General features: G+C 44.1%; 1 protein-coding gene across 1 annotated transcript in view; it reads right to left on the bottom strand.

Moving 5' to 3' along the window:
• HIF1AN (hypoxia inducible factor 1 subunit alpha inhibitor) overlaps positions 1–17,737 on the bottom strand; it is a 102,124-nt gene extending 84,387 nt beyond the window's left edge. The window contains 1 exon segment of the mRNA XM_068124809.2: positions 17,491–17,737. Within this exon segment, the coding sequence (XP_067980910.2) occupies positions 17,491–17,625 (135 nt within the window). The 5' untranslated portion in view covers positions 17,626–17,737.
• Between the last annotated feature and the right edge of the window lie 929 nt (positions 17,738–18,666).

An 18,666-nucleotide genomic window follows, 5' to 3' on the forward strand; every position in this document is an offset into this window, starting at 1 on the left:
CAATGGCGGCTAACCGAGCCGGAAGGAGGACGCCCACTCCCCATGCCGTCACCGCGCCGCCCCCCTCTTTTGTTGTTGTTGTTGTAGTTGGCGCTTCTTCATGGGGAAGAGATGCGGAGAGGTATGGGGAGGTCCTAAACTTCCTAACAGGTGCCATATAATCACATTCTGGTGCAACGAAGAGTCATAATTAATGGAAACAAGTCCTTAACTGACATAGATTAAGAATAACTAGCAAGATGTCCTATAATTGTCTACGTGTGGTGCGGGGGACCTGGGCACGACATTTAATGGGGGGATGAAGGGGAAGATCGGCTCTAATGGGTGTTGTTTACAGACAATGGGACTAGGGAATGGGGTAAGGGAGAGTTGGGGAGTATCGGAGAAAATAGGGGAATATTTACAAGCGGATATGGAGGCCAAATTCCATATTCGCAACAATATATATATATATATATATATATATACAGTGGAACCTTGACTTACGAGTGCCCCAACTTACGAGTTTTTCGAGATACGAGCCGTCGCTCGGGCGGTTTATTGCTTTGAGATGCGAGCCGAGATCCGAGTTACGAGCTTTCGCCACCCGGTCACGTGGTTATCTTGCCGTGCACGTACAGTACGTATCTCTGTCGTATAGCGCTGCATTTTTTTTTTCGCATTTTGGTTATTTCGAGTTCACGCCGCCAGGTGGGTTCTGGTCACGTGGTTATCTTGCCGTGCACGTACAGTACGTATCTCTGTCGTATAGCGCTGCATTTTTTTTTCACATTTTGGTTATTTCGAGTTCACGCCGCCAGGTGGGTTCTGGTCACGTGGTTATCTTGCCGTGCAAGTACAGTACGTATCTCTGTCGTATAGCGCTGCATTTTTTTTTTCGCATTTTGGTTATTTCGAGTTCACGCCGCCAGGTGGGTTCTGGTCACGTGGTTATCTTGCCGTGCAAGTACAGTACGTATCTCTGTCGTATAGCGCTGCATTTTTTTTTTCGCATTTTGGTTATTTCGAGTTCACGCCGCCAGGTGGGTTCTGGTCACGTGGTTATCTTGCCGTGCAAGTACAGTACGTATCTCTGTCGTACAGCGCTGCATTTTTTTTTTCGCATTTTGGTTATTTCGGAAAATTTCTTAGTTTTAACCATGGGGCCTAAGAAAGTGAGTGGCAAGTGCAGTGCTGAGAAGAAGAAGAGGATGATGTGCTTGGATATAAAACACGCAATCGTCGAAAAACATGAGCGAGGTGTCGAGGAGGACGTATATAACGGCAGAGGAGAAGAGCATGCCAGGCCACAACTTGTTCAGAATGCCGGCGATAGCTCGCCTTCTCTTTGTGGAAAACACGGTGAGATCCTTAACATCCAACAACTAATGGGACGCAAACGGGGCGCCCAGTTTAGCGGTACACACATTGATGAATCACCCTGCCTGTGATTCACCCATGACAGGTTATAGCTGGGTCGGGATTCAAACCCAGGCTGGACAGTTTAGACTTTAGAGTCAAGTGTGCGTACCTCCAGTCCAGGCCATCCTGCCAACTTGTATGCTGCATACAGGTGAAATATAAAGCGCGAGATATTTTTATATATACTGTATATTTAAAAAAAAATTGGTGTGGTTTTTGGCGGGCTGGAACGGATTAATAGCATTTCAATGGGGAAATTTGATTTGAGATACGAGCAATTTGAGTTACGAGCTCGGTCACGGAACGAATTAAACTCGTAAGTCAAGGTTCCACTGTATATATATATATATATATATATATATATATATATATATATATATATATATATATATATATATATATATATATATATATATATATATATAAATATATATATATATAAATATATATAAATATATATAAATATATATAAATATATATAAATATATATAAATATATATAAATATATATAAATATATATAAATATATATAAATATATATAAATATATATAAATATATATAAATATATATAAATATATATAAATATATATAAATATATATAAATATATATATATATATATATATATATATATATATGTATATATATATATTCGGGAGATTGAATAAGACGCGGACATAGCTTCAGGACTTCGATCTTTAATTCGACAAGCTTTCGACCAACAAAGGTCTTCTTCTGAGTCTACAAAAACATCCGGCATGTATATCAGTCAAGTATGTATAGTGTAATGGTCCCTGGTGTTGGGCTAGCGGCTAGGGTGCCGGCTTAGGATCCTGGGATCCTGGGTTCGAATCCCGGTCAATCGCTGAATTAACGCCAGGGGGGTTGACTCAGCCTGTCATCCTTCCGAGGTCGGCAAATTGAGTACCAGTTCACTGGTAATTCCCTACTTGTCGTTAAAGGCGGCAAAAAGGGTTGGCGTCAGGAAGGGCATCCGGCCGTAAAACATTGCTTCAAAAAGGGGACCGAAAAACAACAACAACCACAGTTCCCGAAAAAGGCCAACCCCTGCTTGCGGGGAAAAATGGCCTCTAAAGGTGTTTTTGTTTTGTTTTTTTTATGTATAGTGTAATGTGTGTAAGATGTGTGATATGTGTAGAAAATGCATACAAAAGGAAGAGCCACGCCAAAGCTCACTCACCGGCCCCAAGTTCAACGGAAGTGAAGTGCACCTTACAGTTACCGTTTGCGTTACAGTTCCGGTGCACGTGCATATACAAATATCGATACATACATACATAAACACACAAGCATATATTCATATACCATTTATATTCATATAATATATTTATATATTTATATAAATGACATATAAAGGTAGAATGAATGAATGGGTGAATGAATGAATGAATGGGTTACGGTTAACAATTTGATTGGGTTGATGTAGGAACATGCTTTAATCATCAAAATTTATGCCATGAGGGATTTTTGCCCGAAGTTTATGTATCCAAAAGGACTCACGTTTCAGAATCGTGGTGTGTGATCGATTTGTGATTGATTCAATGGCAGAGATTTGAATGTCATTTATAGAGTGATCCGGTTGATTAAAGTGTATCGTGTAAGGTAGAGATTTGCCCTGACTGGTGTGGAAGTTATTGATTTCTGACCGGGTGTTATTAAATCGTGTGTAGAGTGTATTCTCAGTTTTTCCAACATATTGTTTGTTGCACTTTTGCAAGTGATTAGGTATATGACCCATGTAGATTTGCAGTTCATATAGGAGGTGATGGGGAATTTTTGTCCATTGCTAGAACGACAGAATTTGTTTCCTTCTAGTAAATGCTTGTGAATAATACATTTGTGAATAATAAATCTACATGGGTCATATACCTAATCACTTGCCAAAAGTGCAACAAACAACATGTTGGAAAAACTGAGAATATACTCTACACGATTTAATAACACCCGGTCAGAAATCAATAACTTCCACACCAGTCAGGGCAAATCTCTACCTTACACGATACACTTTAATCAACCGGATCTCACTATAAATGACATTCAAATCTCTGCCATTGAATCAATCACAAATCGATCACACACCACGATTCTGAAACGTGAGTCCTTTTGGATACATAAACCTCGGACAAAAATCCCTCATGGCATAAATTTTGATGATTAAAGCATGTTCCTACATCAACCCAATCAAATTGTTAACCGTAACGCATTCATTCATTCATTCATTCACCCATTCATTCATTCTACCGTTATATGTCATTTATATAAATATATTATATGAATATAAATGGTATATGAATATATGCTTGTGTGTTTATGTTTGCATGTATCTATATTTGATATGCACGTGCACCGGAACTGTAACGCAAACGGTAACTGTAAGGTGCGCTTCACTTCCGTTGAACTTGGGGCCGGTGAGTGAGCTTTGGCGTGGCTCTTCCTTTTGTATGCATTTTCTACACATATCACACATCTTACACACATATCACGATACATACTTGACTGATATACATGCCTGCTGTTTTTGTAGACTCAGAGAAGACCTTTGTTGGTCGAAAGCTTGTCGAATTAAAGATCGAAGTCCTGAAGCTACGTCCGCGTCTTATTCAATCTCCCGATTATATATTCAATGCAAATGAGACGCCCTGCTCGTACTGTGGAGTTTCTACTATTTCTCACAGTTTATATATACATATATATATACATATATATATATATATATATATATATATATATATATATATATATATACATACACACGCGCATATATATACACTGCGCATCGTAAGAGGCGACCAAGGGTTGGCGTCAGGAAGGGCATCCGGGAATCCGGGCATAAAAAAAAAAACATTGCCTCAAACAGGGAACCATGATTGTCATGGGGCCCGCAAGGCTAACCCCCGCTCTAGCGGGGAAAAATGGCCTTAAAACGATCATTCATATTCATTCATTCATACCACACACAAGTTCAAAACACACCTGGTCACAAGTGTGCCGCACTGACCGGGTCCTCAGTCGAGGTCCTCAGCATCATCCCGTTTCGGCCCTTCAACCTCGATACGGTCAGCTAAGGTGGGCCAGCAGGGGCACATCCATATGCAGCAACTACACCTGGATGCGTACATACCCCCACCCCCAGCCAGTGCGAACGCAGACTACAACAACAACACTACCGCATCCAGAATCCACAGCACCAAACAAACATGGTGGAACACTCAAACACCCACCTTTATACCCTTCACCACACCAACAAAACACACCAGATCATTCATACACACATACACACCCATACACACATACACACACACACACACACACACACACACACACACACACACACACACACACACACACACACACACACACACACACACACACACACACACACACCAACCAACCACCTACCCTTAAAACATACACCACTCAACATACAAAAACACACACTCATGCAAAAATTCATTCATGCAAAAACACACACCCTTACCCACTCACTCATATACACAAAATAAGAAATAATAATAGTAACAAAAAAAAACAAAAATAAAACCCACACACAACCAACCTACACCATTCGACGTGCCTCCATAAACTTCCTCCATATCCAAAATGAGCCTTTCAAGGCAACCTGGGCCACCTTGTCACACATCCTCTTTCTTTCTGTCCCACACTCTCCCAGCCTAGCAAGAAATGCAGAAAAGGAATTGCCAATACACCCTCTACACCCCACCTCAAATGGCTGACACGAAACTCGCCAACCCTTCTCCCGGCACTCTGCCTCCAGCTCACTGTACTTTCCTCTCTTCCTCTCGTGCACCTCCTCCATGTTCTCTTCCCAAGGTACCGACAATTCCCCTAATATGACCTGTCTTGTTGCACCTGACCAAATGACAATGTCAGGCCGCAACCTTGTCACACAGATCTCCTCTGGGAATACCAATTGTGGCTTTAGGTCTGCCACCACCTGCCAATCACAAGCATCTGACAGCCCTCTTGCTTTCCACCTCCTCCTCTTTGCATCTCTTACCTCTTGGCCCTCTTTGCCAAACCACACCTCTCCCCCATCAGTCTCCTTCTCCACTCTTCTTTCTCTCGACCTCAGCACCTCTTGTTGCACCATCTGCACCACCACCGTCAGCACCTGATCATGTCGCCACCTGTATTGTCCTGCTGCCAATGCTACTGAACATGGATAATTACTACTTTAATTAATTACTACTTTTTAGGGTGGTATATATATATATATATATATATATGTATATATATATATATATATATATGTATATATATATATATATATATATATATATATATATATATATATATATATATATATATATATATATATATATATATATATATATATATATATATATATATATATATATATATACAGTGGAACCTTGACTTACGAGTTTAATTCGTTCTGTGACCGAGCTCGTAACTCAAATTGCTCGTTTCTCAAATCAAATTTCCCCATTAAAATGCATTGAAATGCTATTAATCCGTTCCAGCCCGCCAAAAACCACACCAATTTTTTTTAAAATATACAGTATATATAAAAATATCTCGCGCTTTATATTTCACCTGTATGCAGCATACAAGTTGGCAGGATGGCCTGGACTGGAGGTACGCACACTTGACTCTAAAGTCTAAACTGTCCAGCCTGGGTTTGAATCCCGACCCAGCTATAACCTGTCATGGGTGAATCACAGGCAGGGTGATTCATCAATGTGTGTACCGCTAAACTGGGCGCCCCGTTTGCGTCCCATTAGTTGTTGGATGTTAAGGATCTCACCGTGTTTTCCACAAAGAGAAGGCGAGCTATCGCCGGCACTCTGAACAAGTTGTGGTCTGGCATGCTCTTCTCCTCTGCCGTTATATACGTCCTCCTCGGCACCTCGCTCATGTTTTTCGACGATTGCGTGTTTTATATCCAAGCACAAGTTTTATATAAAACACGACGATTGCATGTTTTATATCCACAAGTTGTGGCCTGGCATGCTCTTCTCCTCTGCCGTTATATACGTCCTCCTCGACACCTCGCTCATGTTTTTCGACGATTGCGTGTTTTATATCCAAGCACATCATCCTCTTCTTCTTCTCAGTACCGTGTTTTCCACAAAGAGAAGGCGAGCTATCGCCAGCACTCTGAACAAGTTGACGGCAGAGATACTGTACTTGCACGGCAAGATAACCACGTGACCGGAACCCACCTGGCGGCGTAAACTCAAAATAACCAACATGCGAAAACAAAAATGCAGCGCTATACGACAGAGATACTGTACTTGCACGGCAAGATAACCACGTGACCAGAACCCACCTGGCGGCGTAAACTCAAAATAACCAACATGCGAAAACAAAAATGCAGCGCTATACGACAGAGATACTGTACTTGCACGGCAAGATAACCACGTGACCAGAACCCACCTGGCGGCGTAAACTCAAAATAACCAACATGCGAAAACAAAAATGCAGCGCTATACGTCAGAGATACTGTACTTGCACGGCAAGATAACCACGTGACCAGAACCCACCTGGCGGCGTAAACTCAAAATAACCAACATGCGAAAACAAAAATGCAGCGCTATACGACAGAGATACTGTACTTGCACGGCAAGATAACCACGTGACCGGGTGGCGAAAGCTCGTAACTCAGATCTCGGCTCGCATCTCAAAGCAATAAACCGCCCGAGCGACGGCTCGTATCTCGAAAAACTCGTAAGTTGGGGCACTCGTAAGTCAAGGTTCCACTGTATATATATATATATATATATATATATATATATATATATATATATATATATATATATATATATATATATATATATATTAGGGTGGTCCAAAAATTTGAAGATTGGATGTTCATTTCTCCACAAGCCTGCCCCTATTCCTATTGAAGAAAGTAGTTTGTGGTGAAAATTTGAGCTTGATTGGACAATATTTAGAGGCTGCTCAAAATGCTGACAAATTTTAATGAATAATAAGATACAGAATTTTTAGCATCATACATCAATTCATCGATAATTATCTATTTTCAATTACTCAAAATTATTTATTATTGTTGGCTTGCACTTGTCTTCAATGGTATGACCAAGAGATTGTGCAAAAGCACTGGCCGCAAACATAGCACGCCGATCTGAGAGATTTACTCTGTCCAGAGTTGCCACTATTCCTGGAGTGATCACCTTGATGGGAGCCTTTTTCGCCTGTTTGGTAGAAGATGGACCTTGGAGTTTGAATTAATTGTCCCCTGAATCGGAGCTTTCAATCTCAGACTCATCATCATCATCAACCACAGCCGATGTTGATGGAACAGATTGCATTGCTGTTAGGGTCTCAGCAGCCTGTTTCTTCTTTCTTTTATCTTCATTCTCAAGCCTGATACGCTTTCTGTTCTCCTTCACTGCCAGAGTGTTGTCCACAGATCCAAAACGTGAACTTGAGGGATCCTCATGCTGCATGCTAAGGAATGCTTTGTCTTCTTCATTCATCATTTTCTCAAGCGCATCATTTGGTGAGATATCGAAGAGGGATTGAAGATCATCTTTGATCATCTGCTCCTTCACTCTATAGTTTTTGAATGTCTTGGTTCTATTTTTCTTTACCAGTTGGTAGGCATCATACAACTTCAAAAGTTGGCGCTCACAGGAATCTACTCTCTGCACTGGAATTCGTGCTTTCTCCCAGTATGCACACACAGCTTGTACACTAAGTTTGGCACTTTCACGAACTGTATGGTGTTCTTGTATGTGATGGCACACCATTTTCTGCAATGTGTGTCCTTTGGTTCGTAGTCCCCCACATATTATTAGTTCCCAACCGGTGTACACCGGAGGGGACTATAGGTTTGCACTCAGTCCGTCAGTCTGTCAGTCTGTCAGTCTGTCAGTCTGTCAGTCTGTCAGTCTGTCAGTCTGTCAGTCTGTCCGTCACGCAAAGAACAGTTTTCTGGACTTTTTTTTCTAAACTCTTAATGCTAATGATTTCAAACTTGGTACATGGTTTCCTCTTGATAAGTTACAGATCATGTTCGAACTTCACGACGTTTCGATCATTTTTGACAAAGTTATGCCACTTTGAACTTTGGTAATTTCCCCAACAGTTTTCCGGATGACAGACTGCCGGTAGGGGACATGTATTGTTGCACAATACTCAGAATGCTTGTTTCCTTTTCAGACTTGCCCAGCAACCAAACTGTGGAAGAACTGCGAGTTTCTGCCATCTGAAAAAAAACAGCATAAATTAAAAATGTTATTTTTTGAGCAACCTCTAAATAAGTTCCAATTGATCTCATATTTGGTTCATATGATCTTTGTAAACATAGGAACAAGGGCAGCCTTGTGGAGCATGGATTTTTAATAGTATTAAATCATACATATTGTTACGGATCTCAACGTCGGCCCCTTTTCCCCTTACCAAGGGGGGATTAATCCCTTTGTCTGCGACTGACCGACGTGAGTCCTGGGGGTCCCAACGCTCCTTCCGGTCGGGAGCAGCCAGGGTATTTGGTCAACAAAAAGTCCCAAGGACCTGAGTGCCACTCCTGACCGCGAAGCAGGGGAGGGACTCCCGCTCGAACCACGGTTTTAGATGTTCTAATTGCCGAGCGGGTTAGCAGCCCGCGGTTCGAACCATTAACAAAAACTAAACCCGATTCTTATGCGTTGGCCAAAATCGTGCCACATGTGTTCAATGATGGAAATCACAAAGACGAACGGATGTGAAGAAAGGAAGGCAAAGGTAGGAAGAACAGGGATTTATTATTATTTACACAAGACTAAAGGAAGAGCAGCAATCAAAGTAATATACAGAAAATGGAAGGAGCAGAAGGACACAGAGCAATTTCTAGCTTATCTATACAGGCTTACTTAAACCCCAGGGACAACACAGACAAACAGACGACAGTCAGACTCACACGAATGGGAATGAAGCAGGAACGAATGGCTGGATGGATGAGAAGGTTCAGGTGGTCCACAGAGCTGGAAGGATGCGGGTCCGGTTCGTGTAAACGGCAAGGCTCGAGGTGAGCGGCCGCCGACCCTCCTCAATCTCGTTCGCACGGCGGCGTTTCTTTATAGCAGTGGGTCGAAACTGCCGTCAAAGCTCAACTCCACTGCGGTGGACTCGGCTGCGGTGGACTCGGCTGCGGTGGACTCGGCGGCGGTGGACTCGGCGGCGGTGGACTCGGCGGCGGTGGACTCGGCGGCGGTGGACTCCTTACTCATCTCCTCAAGCAGTCCCTCCCAACTTCCTTTTATGAGGCGCGTGGCGATCAAGCCGCTGGCCTTTTGGAAACGCCCATTGGTGAGCTCGCCTCGGCATTGATTGGTCGCGAGGGCTCACCGATCCCGCCCCTTGATGAGGCGTTGGCAAAGCCACGCCTTGTTCCTGGCGCTTGGCTGACTCCTCCCACCTTCCGCTCCAAGATGACCTCGTGTTCAATGGAGTCTGAGGCGCTGACAATAAGCCAAAGCAGTAGTGGCGAACGCCGCCGTACTGGCGCTTTTTAGGAGGCCGTGGTGGTGTCGGAGGGATCCTATCTTATTCGATTCGGTGCAATGCAGTGTCAACTAATGGGCAACAGAGCCTTAAACTGGAACACATAATAAGGAAATAACTATTTAGAAGGGTATATGACTTTCTACGTGCATGCGATGGACTAACTAAGGGGACGACCTTTGATCTTTACACAAATTGATGGAGGTATTTACAAGAATCATTACAATTGACAGAGGGTGATATTTACAAACACAGGATTCTCAAATCCACAACAATATATCTGTGGACCACCCTAATATATATATATATATATATATACATAATATATACACACGAGGGGCAGTAGGGACTGTAGGGACAATGACAGGGAGATCAGGAGAAGTGGTGGAAGTATTGGTCAGAAGAAGAGTGGACATATGTTGTGTGCAAGAGACGAGATGGAAGGGAAGTGGTGTGAGAATGGTGAAGGGTAGGCAGGGACAGAAATACAAGTTTGTGTGGCAAGGGTGCCCGGAGGACGTGAATGGTGTTGGTGTCCTGTTTTCTGAGGAGTTTGTAGACAGTGTGGTGAGTGTGACTAGAGTGAGTGATAGGTTGATGATGGTGAAAATGATGATTGGAAAGCTCTTGGTGAACGTCATCTCGGGATATGCTCCGCAGGTTGGTCGAAGCAATGAAGAGAAGGACAAGTTCTGGTGTGCGATAGAGAAGCTGATGGAAAATGTGAAAGATGAAGAGGTTGTTGTGGTGGGAGGAGACCTGAATGGACATGTGGGAAGGAGTATGGATGGTTTTGAGGGAGTTCATGGGGGTTACGGATATGGTGTGAGAAATGGAGAAGGTGAAAGGATTTTGGAGTTTGCTGATGGAGCTGATTTGTTGATTTGTAATACTCAGTTCCAGAAAGAGGATAATAAGCTTCTTACATACACGTCAGGTGGGTCGACGACAACCGTTGACTACCTGATGGTGCGGAGGCGAGATAGGGGGCACCTCCGGGACACAAAGGTGATCCCAGGGGAGGAGGCTGTTTCACAGCACCACTTGGTTGTCTGCGACATAAAAATGAAAGGTGCGAGGAGAGCTCGGCGGGTGAAGTACCAACCAAGAATGAAGGTGTGGAGGTTGAAAGAGGTGACAGTAAGGGAGGCATTAAAAGAGAGGCTGAGTAGGGTAGAGGATGATGTGGTTGAGCTTGAAAGTGGTTGGATGTCAATGAAAGCTAGTCTGTTGGGAGCCGTTGGTGAGGTATGTGGATGGACAAAAGGACCACCGAGGCACTCGGAAACATGGTGGTGGGATGATGAAGTTGGAAAGAGGATTGACGAGAAGAGGAAGAAGTTCAAGGAGTGGCAGAAGGCGAAGGGTACGGGAGCAGAAACAGCAGAGCATGAAAGTTATAAGGCAGCCAGGAAGGCTGCAAAGAAAGAGGTAGCAAAGGCGCAGGAGGCATGTAGGAAAATGTTCGGAGAACGCTTGGATTCAGAAGAGGGTCAGAAAGCAGTATTCAGGATTGCAAAGCACATAGCGAAAGAGAGGTGTGACGTGATGGGGGTGAGTTGCTTGAAGGATGAAGTGGGACAAATCGTTGTCGACCCAGATGGAATTAAAGGAAGATGGAAAAGATATATGGAAATGCTGTTGAATACAGAGAATGAATGGGATGGCAACATAGAGAGTAACCCAGTTTTAGGACCGGCAGAGAAGATAACTGAGAAGGAAGTTGAGGAAGCGATAACAGCAATGAAGAGTGGAAAAGCGGGAGGGCCGACGGGAGTTGTGGGAGATATGTTGAAGGCAGCAGGAAGTTGGGGTGTGAAGAGAATGACAGAGATCTGTAATCTGGTGGTGAAAGAAGGCCGCATTCCAGTGGATTGGGAACTGAGTACCCTCGTCCCTCTATACAAGGGGAAAGGTGACCCTCTGGAGTGTGGCTCGTACCGAGCGATAAAGTTATTGGAGCATGGAATGAAGGTATTGGAAAGGGTGTTGGAGAGGAGGATAAGGAAGAAAGTGAAGATCGACGAAATGCAGTTTGGATTTATGCCAGGAAGAGGAACGACAGATGCGCTTTTCATTGTGAGGCAGTTGCAGGAGAAGTACATGGAGAAGAGGAAGAAGTTGTTTTTGGGTTTGTTGATCTGGAGAAAGCATTCGATAGGGTTCCACGCAAAGTATTGACATGGGCATTGAGGAAGTTAGGAGTGGAGGAATGGTTGATCAGAGTAGTGATGGCAATGTACAAAAGAGCGCGCACAGCTGTAAGGACGAAGGACGGGAACAGTGGTGAGTTTGAGGTGAAGGTGGGAGTGCATCAGGGGTCGGTACTAAGTCCACTACTATTTGTAGCTGTGATGGAGGTGCTGGCTCAGAACGTAAAGGAGGGTTTACCGTGGGAGTTGTTGTATGCAGATGATCTGGTGTTGATTGCGGAAAGTATGGATGGACTGAAGGAAAAGATGAACAAGTGGAAGGAATGTATGGAGACAAAAGGTCTGAAGGTGAATATCGGAAAGACGAAGGTGATGGCAAGTGGTAAAGCATGTGGTGAGGTGGAAAGAACTGGGAAGTGGCCGTGTGCTGTGTGCAGGAAGGGTGTCGGAGTGAACTCCATTCAATGTACAATGTGTGCTGAGTGGGTTCATCAAAAATGTAGTGGTCTGAGAGGGTCATTTACCAGTGTGGCAGCTACATTCAAATGTAAGGTGTGCACAGAGGGAGCTGCAGATGGAGGAAATGTTGAGTTGGATCTTGGAGACGGCGTGAAGCTGGAAGGTGTGAAAACATTTTGCTACCTCGGAGACATGCTGAATGGAGAAGGTGGATCAGACTCGGCAACGGTTGCTCGAGTGAGATGTGCATGGAAGAAGTTTCGGGAACTGAGTGGCGTGCTGATGAGGAGGAGAGTGTCGCTGAAGCTGAAGGGAAAGGTGTATGCTGCATGTGTGAGAAGTGTTATGATTTATGGGAGCGAGACATGGGTAATGAACGTAGAGCAGCAACGAAGGCTGGAAAGGGTGGAAATGCGAATGGTTCGATGGATGTGCGGAGTATCGTTGAGAGAGAGGAAGACAAATGATGAATTGCGAAAGATGATGGTAATATTGCCTGTGATTGATGCTGTGAAGAGGAACAGGCTGAGATGGTTTGGTCATGTGTTGAGGAAGGATGAAAGTGACTGGTTGAGAAGAGTGATGGAAATTGATGTAGAAGGAAGTAGAGGACGGGGAAGACCGAGAAAGACTTGGTTAAAGATGGTGGAAGAAGAAATGCGGGCAAGGGGGTTAACAAGGAGAGATGCAGAAAATAGGGCAAAATGGAGACGATTGTCATGGGGACCGCAAGGCTAACCCCCGCTCTAGCAGGGAAAATGGCCTTAAAATGCATGTTGTTGAGGGGCAGTAAATAAGTAACCTTAAAATATTTTTCACAACTTGTTTATTGCATGTACGTGTGTAACAACTGTGCTATTTTCAACAATCTCCATTGCATTAAATGCATTTTTTCCAGCGCTTTACTAAGGCCTGGATTCGTCTAGGGAAAAAAATATTTTGGCTGCTCGTGTAGCCATTCGTGCACAGCCTCTTGGACCTCTGTCGGATTGGAAAGTGGTTCCACCAAGTGCCTCTAAGTGGACCAAAGATGTGGTAATCTGAAGGGGTGAGGTCCGTCGAAGGGAGGATGAGGAAGACACTCAAAATGTAGGTCCTCGATTGTTGCAGGTGGGCCCAGGGACATCACCAGGGTGTTAAAAGATAAATTATTATTTATTGACCCACGTATTTTGGGAATGGAAGGGAAGGGAGGGAAGAGAGGGAGGGTAGAGAGGGAGGGAAGAGAGGGAGGGTAGAGAGGGAGGGTAGAGAGGATGGAGGAGGGGAGAGGATGGAGGAGGGTAGGGGGAGAAGGAGGGTAGGGGGAGAAGGAGGGTAGGGGGAGAAGGAGGGTAGGGGGAGGAGGGTAGGGGGAGAAGGAGGGTAGGGGAGAAGGAGGGTAGGGGGAGAAGGAGGGTAGGGGGAGAAGGAGGGTAGGGGGAGAAGGAGGGTAGGGGGAGAAGGAGGGTAGGGGGAGAGGGAGGGTAGGGGGAGAGGGAGGGTAGGGGGAGAAGGAGGGTAGGGGGAGAAAGAGGGTAGGGGGAGAAGGAGGGTAGGGTGAGAGGGAGGGTAGGGGGAGAAGGAGGGTAGGGGGAGAAGGAGGGTAGGGGAGGGATGGGGGTAAGGGCTGGGATTTAGGGTAGGGGAAGGGGGAGGGCAAAGGAGTGTAGAAGGAGGGAGGAGGTGGGCGAAAATGGTTTTAGCGTGAAGATCACCACATACAAGGCTTTCATCTGCAGTTCAACAGAATACTGTTCTCTCCTCTGGGCAGGTGCTCCTGCCTCACACCTAGCTCGTCTTCCCGCTGTTGAAACCAAAGCTTTCAGAATCATTGGAATCTCCCGCGATGAAGCTAACTCCAAGGGCCTCTCACTCACTCACCGCAGGCAGGTTGGTGGTCTTTCCGTCTTCTACCGACTCCTCTCTGGCCTTGCCCCCCCAGCTCTCTCTGGGCTCTGTCCCCCAAATATTCCTGCAGGACGCACAAGATCTGCCTGCAACCCTCTTATGGTTAAACTGCCAAAATCAAGACTCTCTGCTCACCTTCACTCTTTCATTCCCCTTTTCTCCCACCTCTGGAACAAACTCCGTCACTCTCTTCAATCCCTCTCCTCCCTCCAGGTCTTTAAAACAGCTGTTCACCACCATCTCTTATCTTCCCCCATTCAAAACCTTGATCTCTTCTACCCCCATTAATTCACCCCAGATCCACTTTTTTGAAATACCGACTTCTTTCCTGGAAGTCCTAGCAGTATCCATGTGTTTTCTACCTCTACCACCCCCCCCCCCCCCCTTTTCCCATGCCCATTCCCCCGAAGCCGTCTCCCTCCCACAGATCTCCCGATGTCCCTGTTCTCTGCTGTTGTACTTGTGTGCTTCCCTCTGTCTCCCCTTCTTGTCTCCCGCTCCCTTTATCTTATGTTTTATGTGCCAGTTTGTTTTTATGTGATTAATGTTAACTCTCACACGAGCCTCCATCTTGTACACAAAAAAAAAACAAAAAAAAAAAAACACAACACCGACTAAACACTAGTGCTTGAAGAGACCCTCTCCCAGATGTACACAATCACTCATGCAGCGGTAGATTGTCATTGAGGCTGAAGCCTCAGGGCCTATACTTGAGCATGGCATCGCTGAGGTACCCTGAAGCGCAACCTCGTCTTCACTCTCCAGCACCCAATAAGGAGTCCCACAAAAAAAAAAAATATCACACACACACACACACACACACACACACACACACACACACACACACACACACACACACACACACACACACACACACACACACACACACACACACACACACACACACACACACACACACACACACACACACACACACACACACACACACACACACACACACACACACACACACACACACACACACACACACACACACACACACACACACACACACACACACACACACACACACACACACACACACACACACACACACACACACACACACACACACACACACACACACACACACACACACACACACACACACACACACGATGTACTGTACATGTACATATCGTATTGTTGAAAAATATAGAAAAGGACCCCCAAATAAAATCAGCCTCGTCCCAAGTCCAGTTAAATGCACCCCTGCACCCATCCATACCCTAGCTACGTACACTCCTGTACCCCAATATCTTCAATGCTTTCAGGTACCTATCTAAGGTACCTCTTTCAGGTACCTATTCTGCTGCTATTACCTTTCCAGGGAGACCCGGAGACCATTCCATGCATTAACTACTCTGAACCACCATGATGATGATAAGCATCAATGTCAATTAAAATAAAAACTCTCTCTCCTGTAAAAAATTGTTTCACACAACACTCCATTCACTTTTCTTTAAAAGACCAGGATTCCCTTAAGCTTAAGGGTTGCAATCGTATTACATACCTGCATACCTTACAAGTCAACTAAGGCTGGTTAAAAAAAAATTCCTGTTTTAATATCATCGCCGCCCGCCCCATAAAAAAAAATCAACTTTTTTTTTTTTTTTGCTCGCGAAGTCAGTAAAATCCGTAACCACTCAGTGGAACAGGTTCGAATTTTGTATGTGCTCACGTACTGTCTGAGCCAAGTTACATGTGCGCGGCAGTTTGACAGAAAATGCCGTTCGTTGTTTGCCAAATTCGGCGAACGTCCAGTGTTCTAAAGGCCTGGGTTGGTGTCAAAGTGCCAGAACATATCACTCTAGACGAACTCTATTATGAGCTCGTGTCGGGAACGCTTGATGGTAAGAAATATAACCGTTTTAATGTACGTTGTTGTTGTTGTTGAATATTTAGTGTGTGCGGGTTTCCCCCCCCCCCCCCCACTCGCCATTTACGTGGACCGCAAGGTTTTGCTTCTGATAAATGGGGTGGGTGCTTCCTTATTTTATTCATAAAGAATGGTGGGAAATGTTGGACTCCAGTTCTGTTCTAAACTAAAATCTGTCGATATACCTGCACTGGGATCCCAGATCTGTATTTCTAGTTTCCATTCCCGGGTGGTTCAAAATTCCAAACCAAATCCAGACTTGGAAAAAACAGAATTTCAGGACAAAACACTGAATTTGATCTGAGACTGATGAATACTTGCAATTATTAGTTGTGAAAGGAAGTGTGTGTGTGTGTGTGTGTGTGTGTGTGTGTGTGTGTGTGTGTGTAGGGGAGGGGGGGGGGGGTGCTCATTTTTTCAATGTACAATTTTTCCCCACATTTTTGTTGTTTGAACCTTGATGTTTGTGGCTTGGCTGATCGGTAAACAGTATGGTAGACAATATACAAGTATATTTTATGGAGATTTTTCTTCTTCAGGTGTACCAATTGAGGACACCAATGGAGTGGTAAACATCTCAGTGGGAGATAAAAAGACTCTGACCCATGTTGCAGCCAGAGATTCAACATTGGCAGATGTCATCAATACCCTTGGAAATTTCATTGAGTTCGTTATTACTGTCCTGGATCAGCCAAACCAACAGAAGACCAATGAACATAATGCTTTCGATATGTATGAATGCTATGGCAATAGCTGCTGATAGATACATGTATGGCAACCGGACATTATTCTTAAAAGCCGAAGTTTTGGTCTACCATTGTTATATGTATCAGCAAATATTAAAAGTAAACAGAACTCAATGCGACATAGGTTTCTTTATTTTCTTTATTTGAATCGTATCAGTGCGTACATACGAAGGTTTACTAGTTTAGAAATCATAACATGATTCATCATGTATGTGCGATCAAGTATATTTAAGAAAAAAACATATTGTGCGTTGAATAATCCATTAAAATTTAACTCTGAAAAAAAACAAAAACCCTCCCTCCCTACCTACTTTTTTGAAAAAAATTATGATAAACAGGAAAAAAAAATTAACCAGCCTAATCGCTGCACCCAGGTGGCAAAGGTGCGATCAGGTCGTCGGTGCGGCACCCAATAACAGCAAATTTTAGCTTTAATCGCACGGAACAAACCTCAGCGTCGATAAGTTTCTCAGCTTGCGGATCCGTGTGGGATAGCCGCAATATCTCCCTCGTAGAGAAGGGGTACGGTCGCAACTCTGCAGCACAGCACCCCGGAGCCACCGCACCCTGCCTCGGCGATGCCATGCTTGTTGTCACCGGAAGAGAGCCAAGCCACTTCCGGTCAATGAGCGCGGTTAATTAATTCATTATTATTATTATTATTTTTACAAGTATTCATACTGTCGTGCACACTGGCGTGTCTTTACATCACGAATTTGCATGTGCGAACTTGCCAGAATTGCAGGCCAATTAATAATTATAATAATTATGGCCTCTCTATAGCAAGGCGTGTACTGCGAATTAATGCAACTCTTGCTTTTGTTTTAAATGCACAAAAGATCGACCTGGTTACCAAGCAGTAACTAGCGCTTGCAAAGCCAGTCGTTCCTTATCAACGGTTTTCAATGAAGTGCTTAGCCATCCATCTACACGGCGATCGCTCTACAAAACTGGGCAAATGAACACATCCCTGATTGGTCGAGGGAAACTACACTTCATTATTCGACTTAATGCTATTTACATAACGCTAAGTATTCGAATGCTATAAGCACTAATGTGCCCAAGTTGTGTAGATGGGAAGATAATTTATTCAATTTTTTTTTTTGGTGAATGCTTGAGACACCGCCACAGATTACTCCACCTAGGTTAAAAATTGTGTACCAAAACCAAAAAACGCGGTGGCAAAGAAATCATTGTCGTCTACCATATAAAACACAATGTCAGTTTCTATGTTTGTACAGATATCTGTCCCCCGACATAAAGGTGGGTTTTAAAGGCCAATCTTTCAACACGAATTTGTGTTCACTATGGTCTATTTTTGAAGATAAAACAAACTCAAAAACATTTTCCATAAAAGAGTAATTATGTCTCTTCTATTGGCCATGTAGACGGTGGCTTGCAAACCGAGCCTCAAGGGCGGTGTACAGAAGCGTTTTATATAATAATAATAATGAATACAAGGTGCAGGGAGGTGAAATTCGCTGCACATGATGTGCAACACGTGCAGAGTAAAACGAGTGCTAATTTACATCCGTATGATGTTATTACGTAATACCTCCCCAAACCCAAGTTACGGTGCACCTCAGAGTCTGGAGCGGGAACACGGCAGAAAGACGTGTTATTTTG

Source organism: Myxine glutinosa, chromosome 8, assembly GCF_964187855.1.
Source record: "Myxine glutinosa chromosome 8, kmMyxGlut1.1, whole genome shotgun sequence".
Classification (NCBI taxonomy): Eukaryota; Metazoa; Chordata; class Myxini; order Myxiniformes; family Myxinidae; genus Myxine; species Myxine glutinosa.